Genomic DNA, 18,451 nt, shown 5'->3' with positions numbered 1-18,451 from the left:
AATATCAGTGATCAATCTACAGTATCAACCTATAGCAACCTAGTTATTGTCTATACTCAGCTGCTGCATAATATGGATTTTTCCATTTGAAGATGAAAACAGATATTTCTTGAGGGAGTTTTGTTGTTGGGTCTGTCTATTATCAAAATAAAAACTGTATTTTTTTTAAATTCTTTTTAACATTTTCTTGGTGATTAGCTCTTAAGCCCTCTGTCTTCCGATGCTTTCTGTCTCTTCTGTCTGCAGCAGATTTGTCTGCTTGTGAATTAGCCCTTCTCTCTGTCATCCCGGCGTTCAGTTAGTCAGCCAGTGTTTACCAAGCTCTGACAGAATGAGAATGTATGCATTATGTGGTGATGATCACAGGGTGTTGTAATCTTTGACCCTTGTGGCACGTTTCAAACGGAGATTGAACATTAAGCCTCTCATGCAGCTGGCTCACAGGCTGCCTTCCTGCCCCTGGAGAGATTCACTGCCTGACTATAACTCTGCAGGCCGGCACCCCTGCATTAAAGATACAATACATCATTTATTTTCATTTGTGATCTATAGATGGAGATTGCTTTCCAGAAATTCAGTTTGCCCTTTGTTATTTAAGTCCATCAAACATTATAAATCAGGAAAGCCTTGAAATGCATGGGGAAATCTCACTTCACCATCATAAAACTGCAAACAAAGCCAATAGTGTGACAGCAGTATTTTACTTCCCATTAGAGCTGCAGCTTAAACCCGGCTAGACTGGGACTCAAGTAGTGTGTGATATGGCTGCATTGTTCCGGCTACTAAATGTAATGAAAATGGACTGTTTTTATAACTTATACCCTTTTGCAGAGGTGGGGAGTAACAAAGTATAAATATTACTTTACCATAGTTTTTTTTTCAGGTATCTGTACTTTACTTTATTTTTTACTTTTACCCCCTACATTTTTACACAAATATCTGTACTATCTGCACCTTACATTTTCAAAATAGGCATCTTACTTTAGTTTGAATGAATTTGAGGGCAATTATAAATGTATTTATATATATTTTCTTGCATCATTGCACAGCTTCCCATAATCAAGACGAAAGAGGGAGACTGGACCCCTTTTAAAGTTTTAGTTCTTCGCACAGAAACAGCCAGTAGAAATGTCCTTCAAAAAAAAAAAAAAAAACAAGGGAATACTTTTTATACTTTGATTACATTTCAGAGTCTCTGTTTCACTCTTACTTGAGTAAAATAAGTTGAATCAGTACTTTTAATTTCACTGGAGTATTTTTCACTCAAGTATCTGTACTTCTACTTGGGTAAACAATGTGTGTACTTTGGCCACCTGTGCCATTTTGCTTCACCCTGTGAAGTTGCTAGTAATGCATAGGCACTGGATATGTGGACATTTTGGTTGAAAAGTGGGTTTTTTACTGCCACATCAAATGAATTTGCATAAATGTCCATATTTAACAATTATTACCACAAGTTTATTATATGAACTTTTATTTATTTATTTATTTCTCTCTCTCTCTCTCTCTCTCTCTCTCTCTCTCACCCTAACTGGTCGAGACAGACGACCACCCACCTAGAGCCGAAGGATCTGTCCTAGGTTTCTGCCTTTTAACAGGCAGTTTTTCCTTGCCCTTGTCGCCAAGTGCTTGCTCATGGTGGTACTGTTGGGTCTAAATAATGTCATCAAGAGTTCGGTCTAGACCTGCTCTATTTGAAAAGAGATAACTTCTGTTATGAATTGGCGCTATACAAATAAAATTGAATTGAATTGAATTGAATAGTAGACTTTCAATAAGTGTATACATTTTGCTAATGTTAATTTAACGTTATTCTGAATGTATTTATCAATAAATAGTTCACAACTAGATAAATGAACAACTATATTTATATTGCTATGTTAATATATTTTCTAGTGGTCCACTAACAATAGATTTAAATCATGACTTTATACCTTATAATTTTGTAAATAAAAACAGTCTTTAATGTGGTCACAAGAAATATATAAGTGTACTCATAAAACACTTTTTTTGAACATTTTAAAACACTTTGCTCTACATGAAATTAGTATACTTTAGGTATTGAACTTCCTTTTTTGAATTGGGACTGTATATTGTATAATTCACCAATTTGGCTTCATTTGGGGATTGAAAAAAAATGAAACATTGAAACTCAAAACATTTGAAATATTTTTTGAGGCAACTATCGGGTCACAAATATACTCATGTAAAACAACAGGCATTCTGCATATGAGGTTGCTTTTAGGTAATAGAAGCAGGCTTATCTGCTTCTATCCAAGACTGGCAGGACAAATGTGAAATATGAAACGTGTCTTGGTCTGACTGGCTTGTTATAAACTTTCCAATATGGTTGAAATGTAAATGGGCAGGCGAAGTTGAGATGAGCTCCTCAGAATCCTCAGCCCGGAGAGAACGAGAACAGCTGGGGCCTGGCGTTCCCTCTGTGTCGGTCTACTCTTTGTCATGGGCAAAAGACTCTTGTTTTCAGGCAGTAATCAGACAGCCCTGGGGCTCTGTAAAGACCCTGTTCCCTTTTCATCTCAACTGTTGCATACACCCTGATAATTGGAATGCTGCAACTGGGTCACAGGCATTGTCTCTCAAGTGCTGTCAAGTCATTGAGACGCGTGAATGTGGAATTATGGTTGCCTCAGACGCATGATTGAGTCTCCCCTCTGCGCTATCTTAATGCCTCCATTTCAATCTCATCGCAGACACTGATTTTCTCCTTTTTTTTTCTCCATTAATATTTCTTGCTGTACTCTCCTCCGTTTGTGTCACAGTTCTGCCTGGAACCAGCAGTCACTGGGGCTTGGCTATTAGAAGGTAAAACAATCTAAATTCTCTAAAAATTGGCTTAGTTTCTTTACTGTAACCTACAAAGTAGTTATTCCTTTTGACCAGCAAAAGGTAAACAAAGCATTTCAATACTGTTGATGTAACTACATGTATTTTATTATGACTCTACACATTAAGTCGTTCTCTGTAAGTTTGCCCAAACACTCCTGTTCCCTCCACTCCTGCAGTTGAAAAAGAACCTGATTCTGCAGTTTGTCAGTGATTAAAAGAATTAGCCAGCCTAGCATGCCACCACAAATGAGCAAAACCCTCTGGGAGACCAGAGAGACCAAGCAAGGCACATTTCCAATTATACCGCCAAATGACTCATTTTCTTATTGGGCCTCCTATAATTGTGGTGGGTATTGGGTGCATGCAACTCAATTTGTCTTACATATTTGTTGGTAGGATGGTAAAAGAGTTGATGGAGCCAAGGGGATGATATGAAAGAATTAGACAAAAAAAAAAAGAAAAAAGTATGAGATAGATCCCTCAATATTTGTTTGATCTCCTTCATCCTCCTTAATACTGTTGAAGTTTAAAAGCCAGGAAGAAAATGCCACTTTAATCATCTGTGGATTGAGGAATGGGAAGACTATCATTTTCGAGTAATCAGAAAACGTCTCTCCAGAGTAATAGACTTTGTACTGACTGCTGAAATTAATGAGGCTTCCAGTGATGTTATCTGTCCCGAGGATCATCAATATATAAGGATAATTGACAAATTAAATTACTGCAAATTCTTGGAAAATAGAGTTTTGTTAAAGTACCCCCAAAAAAATGGAGATTTTAAAGTTTTCGAACAAACAGACTTCAAACTAAGTTGGGTAAGCTTTATTAAATCTGCAGACACATTTAGATCATCACTGTAAATTCATATCCATCCTTGTGTAGGTAAACAACCAGTTACTTATAAAGCAGCTGGACTTAATGTTGATACAGGAACATAGAAGGCACAGCACAGACCATGAAGCCATTTCATATAAGTAACATTGCTTTTTCTGCAGCATATGACACAATGAGCTGCTATAAGACTGAAGTCAACATATTACGGTGCTGTTCTTCTACGACTATATACCCTTTAAAGAAAAATCCTTGTGTGATATAGTTGCCACATTTTGCCTGTCTATTGGTAACAAACTCAAGTGTACAAGTAATATGCAATTCAAATAGAGTTTTCAAAAATGAATATTAAGTAAATAAGTAACCTTTCATATACATACAGTACAAACGGTAAATAGAACAGTTAATGTGGATTAGAGGTAAAATTAGACACGTAACATGTAATTCCAGTGAACCGTAGTTGTTCTTTCACAGACATTTAACGGTTTAGCCATTGAACGCTTGTAAATTCAAAAATATTTCCTCAGTTAAAAAACAAATACAAAAACCAAAAACCCTCAAGTTTAAAAGATTGCTTTTAGGAGCAAACACAAAAAAAGAAAAGCCCATTTTTTCTAAACAAGCACACTATTACCCACTATATGTGTGTGAACAATTCTCATTTGAACCATCATTATCACTGTGCGTGTTACTGTTCGTATCACTTTGTGCGTGTCCGTATGTATGTGTGTATGCTCGATGCAACAGTTAAAACCTGTGCAGCAGGTGATTCTGTGAGGGCACAGTGAGCAGTAAAGTGCATCTGAAGCAGCATGTGTATGTGTGTGTACTGTGTGAGCGACAACAGAAGGGACAGCTGTGGTTTTGTTGTGAGGCGAGCTGCCCATTGCTCACTGCAGGGTAACTGTGAAACAGTCAGGGTCTAAAATGGACCATGTCCCTGCTCCCTGCTGGGCTCTCCCGTCCAAATCTGTTATAGAGTTCCCCGTCTTTGTTCAGTAACTAAGTGTTTCCTACTTAGGAGTTTAAAACCCGCTTTTCTGGCTCAAGCCCCCAGCAATGTGTTGTTGTCGAGTTGGTCATCAAAACACTTGCAAATATTAACAAGCATATGTCACAAACCAAGGGGCATTTTAATATGACAACAACATTAAAATGACTGATTATCATGGAAGCATAAACATCCATTTGGGCCAACTGTGTAAACTCCAAATATTATTATTACATATTAGTCACTAGATATTGTTTAAGCCATTTTTCAATTGCACTTGAATACAAGATACACTGATTTATCTGAACACAAGCATACATGTAAGACAATTTACAAAAGTTATAATTGATGTCAGTCATCTGAACTCTTAGTAAGAATCATAGCCAACAAATCATCAGTAACCCGGCAGCTGCCAAGGGCCCTCACGTTGGCTCCTCTGGCCTCAGTTTCCAGCCCGGGCCTAAGCCAGGAGCAGGGGTGGCTGAGCCAGGCTCCTTTTGGCTGTAGTTGCGGCCTGAGCTGTTCTTCAGCCAGGCGGGGAAGAGAGGCCAGGCTCCCAACTAGGAGGAGGCTGACGTCTCCATAGTGGACAGGATGCGCACCACCTCAGTTCTTTGTGTGGGCGAGATGTGCTGGGTCATGTGCACAATTGAATCCATGGCAACCTCTGGATTGGCTTGAACAAGGCTGAAAATGAAAAGGGGAAAGCAACATAATAAGCTGGATTTCACGTGTTTGTTGTTGTAATTACGGGTGGAATGTTTTGCACTCTACAACTCTTACCTGCGTATCTGCTTGAGGATGTGATCTCGCCGGATGTACTTGATGTTCTCGTCGATGACGGACCTTGCGCCCTCTTCTTCAGCTAGTTGCCTCTCCAGCCATGCCACCACCTCCTCATTGTTATCCCACAGATAGGCCTGGATAATGAGGGGGTGTTAAGAGGAGAGAAGATGAATCATTGTGAGTAATATTATTGCTCATTCGTTCAAGTATTTATGGATAAATGAAACTTAGGAATCACACTTTTTCCAATGGTGTGAGTGAGAATAAATGTAATTGGGATTAAAATTTTTAAAAAAGGTCCCATGGAAAATGAAATATTAACATTCTGTATAAACTGATGAAATATGAATCAAAAAATAAATATCAACAACAACAAAGAGATGGACAGACACAAAGTGGGGGTCTAATGTCTTGTTGACTGGACCTGATAGGAAAATTAGTATTCATGAGTGCTGGCATCTCTGATCCCAAACAAAGCCAGGCTGGAGGGCTTAGCAAAGATTTGGGGGCTGAGGGGTTTAATGGGCTCTTGCCTTTTTTATGAACAGTCCTGCTTGAGGTCCACAAGAACATTTAATGCCCTTATTAATCATTTTTAATCTGTTTGCTTTTAATTAAGAAACAGCGTGTTGCACTCCTATCTGCACGTGCCAGGGCTGTGATTAATTGTGGCTTAAGACAGCCAGTCCTGATTGGGATAATATATTAGCTAACAAGAAGGCCACTTCTGAGGAGATCTCAAACGCAGGGCAGGCTCATGTCACCCCTGCGGCTGGTCCTCTGAGCCCGAGACTGGGCCAGAATGTATCTCTGAGGGATGTTTATTTTCATTAACTACCAGTTATCAGTCCATCTGTATTAAATCACGATGATTTAATAGGAACGCTTACCAATGTTTTGCACCTCGTGGAGAAGAAATAAGAGTTTCAGGATAAAAAGACATGAGCACTGTAATCATTCCCAGGGGCTAAGAAGGTGTTTACTTGGGCATCTACACTGAAAAGAACTAAACCTTTCTTCCCCCAGACAATTAAATACTGGTAACAATCTGTCAAAGATTCTCAATCATTTATCACAGAGGACTGGATTTGATGACTTTGGATACGAGTAGATACTGAAATCTAAAAATAAGTTAGAAAAAGTCTGAGCACATGTGTTTCTCATACTCTGTCACAGTCTTCTCTTTTGCCGTGAAAAAATGAAAAAAAAAAACCCTCCAGTTTAGAAACCGAGTCTATGAGATATTAATTATGGTTTTCTACATTTTCCACGCAGGGTTTCTGAATACTGAACAAAGTATGTGGTACCTTGACAGCCCCCTCGGCCTCCACAAACCAGCGGCGCAGCATTGCCTGGACCTGACCATCCGTTAGCTCGCTGTTGGCCGCTTGGATCTTCCTCTGCACCGTCTCCTCCAGCAGCAGACGCCGCAGACGCCAGTAAAAGAACTGACGGGATGTTTGCCATTCAAGGATATCCTGAGATAGGCAAAAGACAAAAGAAATGATAATGTAACTGCACCTACTATTGTTAGAAGCTACCAACTCCTAAGTTTTGCATATTATTAAATGTCAACCTTTAACGCAGGGCATGAAGGACTTTAGAATATAGTATAGTAGTCTGCTTTAATGCACATTATACCCAATTCAAAGGGCTGATTTAGGTTTATGAAAAATCAAATATGGGAATCTTTTCATTTTTGTTGAAAAGTTTGTTGAGGATTTGATGAAAGTGTTACACTTGTAAAGCAGATGAAGGTGTGTTACAGAAATGCGTCACACTGTAAATTAGGTCTTCATCACGGTGGGCTGGAGATCTGAGAATGTCATTTTAGGCCCAGATTTCTCTGCTGATGCACTTGGGTTGAAGACAAGAACCAGACCAGTACAGTTAGAAAGTGATACTGTGTGTACAAAAAACCCTGCCTGCCATCCATCTGCCAAAGACCCTTCTGGTCATGTGAGCAAAGTGTGTATACTTGTATGTGAAAGATGGGACTGGGAAGGCACAGAATGAGATGGGGCCTGCCTGAGGCTGCTCCACAGTTTCTGAGGTGATTGACCAGGGTCATCAGAAGATAATTATGAGGACGAGTCTCACAGCCTTGTGAGACCAAACATTATTCACGAGGCAGGTGCAGCAGCAGCTAGACTGATACCCCCCTGGGGGCTTTTCAGGTTATTCACACACACTGCACACTCACACTGCAGCAATACATACACACAAGACAGCATTTAAAAAAATAAAAAGTGCTCACTGTTATTACGCCCTTCTCTTGCATGCGACCTGGGGTGTCGTGGAGGTCTGCAAACTGCACAGCCACCTGGTGGTAGATGGGCAGGAGAAACTCCTCACGCTCCTTCAGCTTGGTCTCCAGCTCTTTACGGTCAGGGGGACTCAGCTCTGGGGTTCCTGTTGGAGTTTCAAAACAACGCCATAAAACACAGCTGTCAGATAATTTTAGTTTAGGTGTAAAAGCCAAAAATGATATCCTAACATAGTAGTCTTACAGTTGGCCTTTACGTATAGTTCAGTTACCATTAAATCAGGTTCTACATGAGCATGCAGCTGCAAATTAACTCCCGTTAACAGCATTTTGTTTCAGAGCTCCCCCAAACCCCTAGTCGCTGTCAACGAAGACTGATTTCTGTCAATTCCAATCTGTAAGCTCTCAAACCCTCCCCAGTAACCCCTCAATTCCACCAGTTCGCCCAAAGCGCCGAGCCCACACAGCATCGGACCACAATTGCTCTGAGCCTGGAGGAAAATCGATACACAGGAGAGACAGGAGAGCCTGTGATTGATCTGAGCAGGCTGTGATTGACACGTCTCCCGGGGGACAGCAGTGAAGATGATACAATCAACATCAAATAAAGAACAAAAGTGAAAGCACACATGCTCCCACCTGATATATTGTTCCTTACTAAAATGAGGACAAGGCCGAGGGGGGCGAAGACACCCGTAAAGAGCTATAATTAGAATCGAAGGGGAGGACTTACCCAGTCTTTCAGCCAAGCCCATGTAGACCGGATCTACTCGTCTCATGGTCTTAACCAGGTCCTTCTTCCTAAACTTGATCTCCACTGTTCCCTCAGGTTCCAACACTCCACCTCTGGAGAAGAGAATAATTAAAATAAACAAATGTTGTCGATAAAGACTATACTTAATCTGCCCTTTTTTTAATCCAACCTACCGACTGTCCTTGTCAGCATACATCTCCATGTGACGAGGGTTGATGGTAGGATCTATAACCACCCAGGATCCTCCCCTGAGCTCAGCCTGGGGTGGGATATAAACCAGTACCGGCTGCTTGTACTCCCTAAGCCCGTCCACGATGTAGGCCCCAAACTTCAGCACCTGGTCGTACATATCTAAGAAAAGAGTTTCATATGAGGGACTGAATGACTTTGAACACAGATTGACTGATTACAATGAGAGCATTAGTACCTTTCATTCCTCCAGAAAAGCCCCTCCAGTTGGCGAACACTATGAGAGGTAGGCCCTCTCTGTTCAGGTCCTTAATGGCCTGGGCTGTTTTAAATGCAGAATCTGGGAACCACACCTGTCCTGCCTGCTGGATGATCTAAATATACAAAATAGGAAAATCAGCATCAATACATGGGTGTCGAAGTACTGAGATGCTAGTATATGTATGGCGCAAGTCCTTACCTTCGCCTCCGAGTCCAAATTGGCTGGATCGGCTGGGATTGACAGCTCCACTGACCTGGTTTCCACAGCAACCACCCCAGTAGGTATCCCCCCAAGTCTGTGGAGAAGAGGCCATTCAGCGCTGACATCTACAAAATACCTCGACTACATTTACGGTGCAAATAAATTCCTTATTGGCAGTGTGCCATCTGGGTTTAGGGTTTTGTTGGGACAGTTACCTGGCTCTGCCGACCACCACACTCTGAGCCCAAGGCTGCATGATCTCCATGAAGGAGCCATGGTCAAAGAAGCCATTCTGCCAGGAACCCTTTGGAGCTGTATATACAGATAGAAGTGAGAAGAAAAGCGACATAGTGCAGAAAAGAAAATCAGAGAGAGTGAAACAGTGAAAAGTGGAGTTAATTATTACAAACTGGGATGCAAGTGTGCTAGTTTCCCAAAAATATTCTCTTTCCATAGTGTTTTTTAAAAAATCCTGGCTTTATTCATCATGCAGCCCGAGGTTATGTATTTGTAATCTTGGCAGCAACCATGATGGATGACTGTATAAGGAGGCTTACTCAGCTCTTTTTCTGCCTGCACACCCAGAGAAACATGCCCAGCCTATGAGGTTACCATTCAATTAAGCCTCGCCACTCATCACTACCAGAGACGTTGACCGGCTTCCAACATGGTCCCCCAATCCCTTTGCTGTCCCAAGCTGTAATTACACTGATGTGGAACGAGCTCAGTCCAGACCTGCAGTGTAAAACACACTGGATCCATTTTGGTACCATCTTGACCTTGCCTTCAGCAGCATTAGCTGTCCCCATTTCTCTCTTAAATTCTTAATATTCTCTGTTTACTATGGATTATTTCAACCTTTAACACAGGGGATATCAGGCTGAAATGATAAATCTTTGTATACTTGACATAACGCACACAAAAATAAAGTGTGGGTGTGACTCTTTACAGATGCTTATAAAGCATTTTCAATGAAAATAATTAGTAGAGGAAATGAGTAAAAGTAAAAGTGTATTAATCATCGTAGATAAAACCAGGATGCTATTTAAGGCAATACAACTTCTAGCACAACTTGGTATTTGATGCAGCTACTGCATTTTACAACTTTTGGAGCAGAGCATGTCTGTAAGACTCGCAATTGTTTTAATTAAAATGGTTATAAACAGATGATACAATCACATAAATGTAGTCAAAAATTGGAGTTTCGTTTAAAAGATTTCTCTGGACACCCAGACTAGATACTCACTCTGGCTGGGACGTCCTGCTAACATCCAACGAGGGTCATAGGGAGCCTTTGTAGGCACGAACTCCACAGGCCGATCTACGGGATCCTTGGCACTGAGGATGGGCACTGGACTAGATTTACACTAAAAGAAAAAAAAAATTTTTTATTTTACAAGGACAAAAAACACATAGGTCCAAACATCTGGATAAGTTAATTTATCACAACAGCTAAACATTACCATGGGCATGTAGGAAAGCCACTGCAGAAGCTGGAAGACTCCCTCAAAGTCATCACAAACAGTACAGTGGGTCACACCATTGTTGTGCATGATTTGGATTCCACCCAGCTGGTTGTTCGATGTGTACACTTCTCTGCCCAGCACCTGTAGTAGGAAAAAGACGAAGGTGTGGATTTTAGATGGGGGAAAAAGGAGGATTAAAAATAATACATTTCTTTGTTGAATCCCAGCATGCATTTGATTCTGTTTTTTTTAGGCGTGTACTGTGGAAGTAAACATGGGTTTGTTTTGAGGGTACAACACAGAAAGTCACTTAGAACAGAAAACTGCAGAAGCACTGCTCTTGGAGCCTGCTTAAAAGCCGCAACAGCAGTTTTCTGCCCAATTAAATTTAGCATGGATTTACCCTGGCCTCTCAATGGAGGCAACAGCATTAATCCACTGTTCATGTTGTGCAACCTTGGCCGACAACAGGAGGTCCTGTCACCAGGCTTCTGGTTTCTGGTGTCTGGCTTCACCAGGAGTGTGGTTCAATGAGATCGCACAGAGACACAGACAAGCTGGGTAACAGCAGGACCCTGTATTACATGGTCTCACTGCCTCATCAATACAGATGATCAGCAGCCAGAAATGTCTCTACTCCAGCAGTCACAGGTGGGTGGCAGCACCTGCCACTCCTCCTGAGGGAATGTTCTAACAGACCGTGTGAATTAACATGTGCCCTTTTTCATCCAAAACACTTAATTCATTCAACTGGCTTGCATCCCTTTTTGTTGTCATGTGTGTGTGAATCCTCCAGTTCCACCAGTTGTGAAAGGGGCTGTTGTATAAGGGTGAGATGGAAGCCACCTTTAAAACTGTCCCTATGCCAACCTGAAGCTATAAAATCTCACTCCCAGCCCACCCTATTTTCATAAGCAGCCTAGAACAGGTGGCAGGGCCCTGACATGGTTCCATAAAAATCAGAGAGGAGCTCAATGCCTACCCTCAGCTCTCACCTTTTCAGCCATCATTTACTTTCTTTATTACCATTAATGGTTATGTATCTGGCTACAAATCTAGGGCACTCTCCTAAAGCTGTCAGGAAAGCCTGCGGCCCCAAGAAACATTGCAGTCACCTTGACATACACAAAACCCCTGCGCCTCCGGCCACTGCCGGCTTCATTAAGATTCCACAGCAGAGAGAAGAGGAGGGGATATAGGAGGAGGGACACAGGGAGATGGCTGGGAGGAAGAAAATGAGGGGCAGACTGGATGTAACAGCTCACTGGGGTATTTATGCTAGTAGTTACTATCCACTCCCCATGAAAATATGAGAGCTTTCCAGCAGCTAATGAAATGATGATCTCTGGGTGGCAGCCTCCTGCTCTCCATTAAGTTTCAGTTAATAGCCAGGAAACCACATGATAAACGAGCAGAAAAAAAACTACCCTATTTCTTGCCTGTGTTGCTGGTGAAATCAGTACTATTCTAAAATAAACACAATCCATTGTAAACAAAGAACATATTGCAATACATCACCTGCACACTTGTCAGTAAACATTTCTATGTATATATGAGTATACACGCACAGACAGAGCTAAACAGTGAGGCCCATCTAAAAACAATTGAGCTCCAAGCAAATAGGTATGCCATCATTGGGCCATTTGCATGATTTGTCATGTTGCGATCTGTCATCTAATTTGAAATGGAGTCATCTTAATGCACTGACAAGGACAGAGAATGGAAAGCAAGACAAGAGGAGGTAGTGAAGCATAGAGGCGCACACGCGCACACACACACACACACACACACACACACACACACCATCAACTGCATGCAGAAAACAATCTGCCTCAGCAAAACTTTTCATTTTGATTAAAAACAAATGATATGGGTGTCCTACACTGCAGCCTCCGGCATGTCACTCTATTTCTATGCAAATACAACTTCATGGTTCGCATTCAATTATTCCACTATGAGTGGCAGGCAGGCCGGTGGCTGGGATCGGGAAGGGAATCCTAGTAGAACAGAAGGAGGTGGAAGGAAGCCTGATGGCTGAGTTGGAACAGCACCACAATTTTAGTACACTCTTCTCATTTCTTTTCTTTGATATATAAACACACACACCACTTTACCCTGTCATTATATATTTCACAATCTGCAGTTTCTGTTAATTCATTATGTAAAAAAAAAAAGAAAAAACACAATGTACAGTACAAGTAAATTAATATTTATAGAAAATTCCTCATTAAAATGCAGCTGCATCAATTGTGTGAATTTAGAAATGACAGATTTAGTGATTTTTTTTTGAGGAGCACACAATCACACAACAGCATCATATTTTAAATTTAAGAGCAAAAAAACTGTCTTGGTGTACTGAAATATGATTTACATGATTACATTGTAGGTCATCTTACCTTGTTGAGTGCCCCAGCTCCAGTAAGGATAATGTGAGAGTTGTCCACTTGAATGGTTCTCTGTCCTAGCCTCACCAGATAGGCCCCGATCCCTATGGCTCTGCATGTGACCTATTGGACAAGACAGTCATGTTGAGGCATCAAATACTTGTAAAGTAACCAGATGCATTAACTCTTTGTATTAAGCAAGCCTTTGTTCTTGAAAGATCACATGAGTGAGCAGCTCAAGGCTAGGGAGGAGGCTACGCGTACACATGTGTTTTTTGTGTACCCACTTCATTCTTACCAGGTTCATGGTGATGATCTCCTCATACGCCAGAGAGGATTCTCCAGCTATCATTCCAGACCCTTTCAGATTCTCCACACCCAGCCCTTCATCTTTTCCTATGATATCAGTGATCTTGTACCTGCATGACAACACATATATTTACTCACAGCTGGACGTGACCCTTAAATAGCTTTCCCTTCCATCATAACCCCCAGTGTAATCTCGTGGGCATACTTCAGACTAACACTACATAATCTTGCAGATTAATTTCCTCACGTACTGATATATAATAAAAAGATGTACCTGGATTCTCCCTCATCCTCCACATGTTCGCAATGCACAGAGTTCAGAGCTGAAACCTTCTTGTAATCCTGAGGTGTGAGGTAGAGATACTTGAAACCCTGCAGGGGAGATACAGCAATGACTGCTTAGATATGGTAGACAGTGATTCAGATGGAGAAAAAAAATTGTTTAATCTTTTGAAAAGAAAAAAAAAAAGGAAAGAAAAGAAAAGAAAAAGGTAGAATGGGAAAGTCTTAGAAATCAGATACTATAATAAAGAAATACACTGATACATACAGTATATAAAAATAAATAAAAAAAACACCTGGTGAATGTCTTAAGTCAGAATCAGAATCAGTTTTTACACATACGAGGAATTTAACATTCATCATGAGGAAAATAATGGATGAAATATTGAGTTGGTGAATTCTGAGTCACAAAATGACAAAACAATCACACAAACTGTTGTCAGGTAGGCCCACAAATACAATGTTAGAGAGTTTGCTGGCTAACCTTATAGGGGTCAGCTGGATCTTGCCAGGCCACATGGAACATGTGTCTGATTTCCTCTGCCAGCCCAATGCGGGCGCCACTGTTGGCTGCGATGTAGATTCGAGGGATGCCGCTCTCTCGCGCCATCTCCGAGGCACGCAGGAACAACACGTCCTCCTGGGGCCCAAATGAGCCTATCTTGTGTGTGATGTCATTACTTATGACGATTATCTCACGTCCCGCTGGATATTCTGGCGTTCGCAGGGTCATCCGCCATGCCACCATACCAATCTGGATAGACAGAACAGAGGCACTTTAACAAAATAAATACTGACTATATATTAATACTGTACTACAAATACACTGTAAATACTCTATTTTAAATGTTTTTTTTAATTATTTGCTCAAATGGTGCAGCCAGGAATGAGATCAAGTGAGAGTATATGTTCCATATGTCACAGGCCATGGCAGATTCAGACTGCATTTTATCCTTGGTTTAAATAAAATTACTAGACATAGGTATCTCTCAGTGCACTTTCAATGGTGCATTAAGCACTGCCAAACAACAAAGTATTTAGCAAGCACTCAAGAACACAGCCAAAGAAACACAGAGACACCTACAGTGCAAAAGAGAAATTGCACTTTTTGAAAGAGGAGATGGATGAATAATGAAAAAGTTCATGTAATTTTTTAAAATGTCTGTATCCATGTATCAAAAAAAATTTAATAAAATAAGAAGCTGACCTCATTCCCCCCCGGCAGTCTGTTCATCTGCACCAGCTGACCTTGGGCATCAAGAACCAGCTCTGTGAAGGTGAGCAGCTCAGAAGGAAGAGGGCATTTGGGTAAGTGGGCATAGGCCTGGCTAGAGTGCCACTGCTTTTTCAGTGCCTGGGAAAAGAAATTAAAGACATCACAATACAATTACTCCGTCAATATAATTTGGCTAGTCGGTATTTCCAAACATACTCCAAGTACAACGGGTCAAAATGTCAGTTATTAGTTATGTACCTGTCTGAACATTTCTGGAAAGTCGTAGACATAGGTGGTGCCCAGAGACTGCGCCTGGAAGCGCTTAGACTGCAGCAGGTCCTTGGTGACATACGGGGTGTTGATGAGCATGCCATGCAAAGGACCCTGCTTGTCTCCATATGCTTGGAACATGATCTGAGCAAAGAGGGAAAGAGAGTCACTTTACAGTTTACAGTTTTGAGAATGATGACGATAAGGATGACTAGGATGACTAGTGTCATACCCACAGCATTAACCAATACAAAGAGTTGTAGGAATCCCTTTTCTTTGCACCATGACCAAATTCTCACAGAAGCACAAGTCAGATGTTAAAGTACAATGTATACAGGAAGTGGTAACAGCTTAGGCTTATCATACATTCAGGACATTATACGTTATCAAGGCCATCAGACAGGCAAGACCATTCACTTGTGATCTAGTCTAAGTGCAGGCATGCTCATTGCAGGCTTCCAAAAAGTGAAATGTTTTGCTGAATGAGGCCCATGTCACCCTAAAGAAGTTCAACAGCATGTCGTTACATCCCAAAAGTATTCCACTCCACACTGACACCTGCGTTATCTTGCAACAATATTTTAGTTTATTATACGCTCAAGTTTAATCATTTCATAAATGATTGCAGGAAATGCTGCAAGTTTTTTTTCCTCAACCATTATTAGAATCTTCAAATAGAGACTAAATAAAAACAATTTTTTTTCCCCCATTCAATATTATGGAACTAATAAAGCAACCAGCCAGCAAAAATGAAAAAAACAAAACAGAAAACAATAACAAGAATTGAATGTATACAAGGATAATGGGCATTTCTTTCTTTCATTTCATATTTTACTAAAGCCCATTATAGGTATTCAACATTCGTTTCTTTAACGGGTGGATGTGATGATGGACAGATGTAATGATGGTTGGCTGGATGAAGTGTAACTTACCTAATGAGCTGCTAGGAGAAAGGATATTACTGAAAGAATTGTCCACCAGGCTAGGGGCATGACACCATACTGGATCTCTACCCCAGTAATTTAAGTAAGAAGCCTTAAATTCTTAGAGTAAAAATGACTATCTTTAACTTTATAAGACAGGCTGGTAAATTGCATTCTGGGCGTTAAGGTATCCAGGATGGAGCTAAAGCCCTTTGCCCACGACGAGACAATAAGCAGATGAGATGAAAGATGTATGAGTGCCCCACCTGTCGGTCTTTGGGCCCCACCTGTCCCGTTCTGGAATCAGTGACCTCCTTGTACAGGCTGATGTCCAGGTAGTAGCCTGATTCATTGGTGAGGAAGAGGCGGATGGGGATTTGCTTTCCTGTTGGAGTCAGGCGGATGTTAATTTTCAGTTCAGCCTGCAGGACACGCAGCTTCCACAGGCGGCTGCCGTAACGCATCACCATGGAGCGCACAGACTCCTCGATCTGAAGTTAGTAGAGCAAGATTAGAAAGAAGTGAAGTCATTATTAACAACGTGAGCTAGTCTGACAGCGTATCAGATATACAAGTGTGTGATAGTTCCACAAACCTTTGACGGGTCCATGATGACTGTGGGGACAAAATTGAGGAATATATGGTTACAGTCAGTGCGTACAGTTGTGTTGTTGAAAGCCACCTCCAGCTCATCCATGGCTTCCAGCAGCAGACGCTCTGCCTCATTGTGAAGGTATTCAAAGGAGGCCTCCTAGTGAGTGAACAAGAAAACAATCTGTCATTGTCGGCATGTATGAATAACTTATAAAATCAAATAAGAGCAGATGAAGGATTGTGTTGCAGAATCCAAAACCTCTAAAACCAACTTAAAAAAAAGGGAGTGTAAAGGTTCCTGGTTCCTCCGTTCTCTCACCTTTGTGACCAGATCAGAGTGGCGGATAATGGCTCGCACAAAGAAACGGTAGTCCGTAACCTCGATGCCCACCTCCACGCGCGCTGCACCCAGGTACAGGTGCATTTTGTGGTTGGCGCATGGGATTGCAGTAAGGGCAAAATTGCGCATGCGGTTGAGCTCCAACTGGAAAGCTAGTGCCGGTTCCAAATGACGATAGATCCTGTCCTCCTCGAACTACAGAGAGGCACGCAGTACACAATCACACAAAACATTTTAAATGGACTTGTTCAAAGACTTTCCTGAAGAACTTTTTCTTTACAAGTTAAGCTTCCCTCCCATCAACTCCTCCATTAACAAAAGTAGTTCAAATTGGCAATTTCAGCAGCACAGAGTTGATATAATAGTAAAAAGATGCCTGTGAGCCACACACTGTATTAAGTCAATGAAACCATGAGCAATCTCAATCTCAGAAAGCTGGTAATGGGTGTCATTTCACTTAAATGGGAGACATAATTAAAGACTTCATTACTTTAATGAGTTTTGGTGGTGTTATTATAGCGAAACTATCAGGGGTAACGGAGAGGAAGAGCCATCACTGATTGTGATAGAGTGAAAGTCAGCATCTCAAAGAAGTGAAAAGTTGTTTATTACAATCACAACATGGTTTTGAATAGTCTCCCAGCCAAAGGAAAGTCTATTAATTGTTTTTTGGTCGCTAAAATAAAAAGGCATTTTAGAGTTAAAAGTGCGCTGACACATGGTAATACTTTGTGATACCCACCTTGTCTCTGGCACGGAATGTGAAAAATTTGGGGAATTCTCTCTGTGTAAGATAGTGAGACAGGGACAGAAAGAACAAAATGAAATGAAAAAAAAAACATGGTTGCAAGCACAGCATTGTTAGAAAATACTAAATGAGTTAGAAATGCACAAACTATAAACCTAATCACAGCAGGTGACCATAAGCTACACTGGGCTTTGCTTAGTTTGCTAGTATAGTATTATTCAGTGATGAACAGGACCTTGTTCTACATGCAGTGAGCTGTATACTACTTTACTGCTTTCATTTCTCTATCAGGGAATGACTTTGTATTCACTCAGACAGCAAGCTCACATAATAATGGTAATAGTCTCTATATTTATAGCACCACTCACTACGTTAATGAATAAAACATTCCCTTTTTTTCAAAAAACATTTGATCCTCTGAATAATGCCTGGTAGCCCTGTTTGACGTTATCAGATGAAGTGTCCCACTTGCCAAAACAATGCCAGACCGATTGGAGATGCTGTCATCAGCCCACAGCCTACACGATAACAAGAGAACTGCAACAGTGCACACACTGGAAACCTCTAAAGCCATGATTTGACACTGATCACATCCCCTCTACAATATAGTGAACAGAGAAGACTAAAAAAAAAAACCAAAAAAACCTCCGTGTAACAAGGGTCATGTAATGACGGTGACACCAGTTACCATGATTAGCTCTCATCAGAGACTGTGGTGCCATCAAAAAAGAAATCAATGCCTATTGTCAAAATGACAGCAGAGGCGGAAGAACGGGCCATTTCTCAAAA

The 18,451-nt window shown here is 41.1% G+C and overlaps 1 protein-coding gene across 7 annotated transcripts in view; it reads right to left on the bottom strand.

Annotated features, from left to right (window-relative positions):
- Nucleotides 1–3,657: 3,657 nt before the first annotated feature.
- The window catches only part of acaca (acetyl-CoA carboxylase alpha), a 34,117-nt gene continuing 19,323 nt past the window's right edge, over nucleotides 3,658–18,451 (bottom strand). For all 7 annotated transcript variants that reach the window (XM_051401989.1, XM_051401993.1, XM_051401988.1 and 4 more), the window contains 21 exons: nucleotides 17,657–17,698; nucleotides 16,894–17,109; nucleotides 16,576–16,731; nucleotides 16,247–16,471; nucleotides 15,046–15,201; nucleotides 14,779–14,925; nucleotides 14,056–14,325; nucleotides 13,564–13,661; nucleotides 13,279–13,399; nucleotides 12,993–13,103; nucleotides 10,594–10,737; nucleotides 10,377–10,497; nucleotides 9,346–9,442; nucleotides 9,128–9,224; nucleotides 8,906–9,041; nucleotides 8,652–8,829; nucleotides 8,458–8,570; nucleotides 7,716–7,870; nucleotides 6,766–6,936; nucleotides 5,456–5,592; nucleotides 3,658–5,359 (listed from right to left, as the gene is read on the bottom strand). In XM_051401989.1, coding sequence (XP_051257949.1) covers nucleotides 5,233–5,359; nucleotides 5,456–5,592; nucleotides 6,766–6,936; nucleotides 7,716–7,870; nucleotides 8,458–8,570; nucleotides 8,652–8,829; nucleotides 8,906–9,041; nucleotides 9,128–9,224; nucleotides 9,346–9,442; nucleotides 10,377–10,497; nucleotides 10,594–10,737; nucleotides 12,993–13,103; nucleotides 13,279–13,399; nucleotides 13,564–13,661; nucleotides 14,056–14,325; nucleotides 14,779–14,925; nucleotides 15,046–15,201; nucleotides 16,247–16,471; nucleotides 16,576–16,731; nucleotides 16,894–17,109; nucleotides 17,657–17,698 — 3,018 coding nt within the window. In that variant the 3' untranslated portion in view covers nucleotides 3,658–5,232. The remainder of the gene's footprint in view (nucleotides 5,360–5,455; nucleotides 5,593–6,765; nucleotides 6,937–7,715; nucleotides 7,871–8,457; nucleotides 8,571–8,651; nucleotides 8,830–8,905; nucleotides 9,042–9,127; nucleotides 9,225–9,345; nucleotides 9,443–10,376; nucleotides 10,498–10,593; nucleotides 10,738–12,992; nucleotides 13,104–13,278; nucleotides 13,400–13,563; nucleotides 13,662–14,055; nucleotides 14,326–14,778; nucleotides 14,926–15,045; nucleotides 15,202–16,246; nucleotides 16,472–16,575; nucleotides 16,732–16,893; nucleotides 17,110–17,656; nucleotides 17,699–18,451) is intronic.

The sequence above is a fragment of the Dicentrarchus labrax genome, unplaced genomic scaffold (genome assembly GCF_905237075.1).
Source record: "Dicentrarchus labrax unplaced genomic scaffold, dlabrax2021, whole genome shotgun sequence".
Taxonomy (NCBI): Eukaryota; Metazoa; Chordata; class Actinopteri; family Moronidae; genus Dicentrarchus; species Dicentrarchus labrax.
The sequence above is the reverse complement of the archived record's forward strand: the minus strand, read 5'-3'. Positions and strand labels throughout refer to the sequence as shown.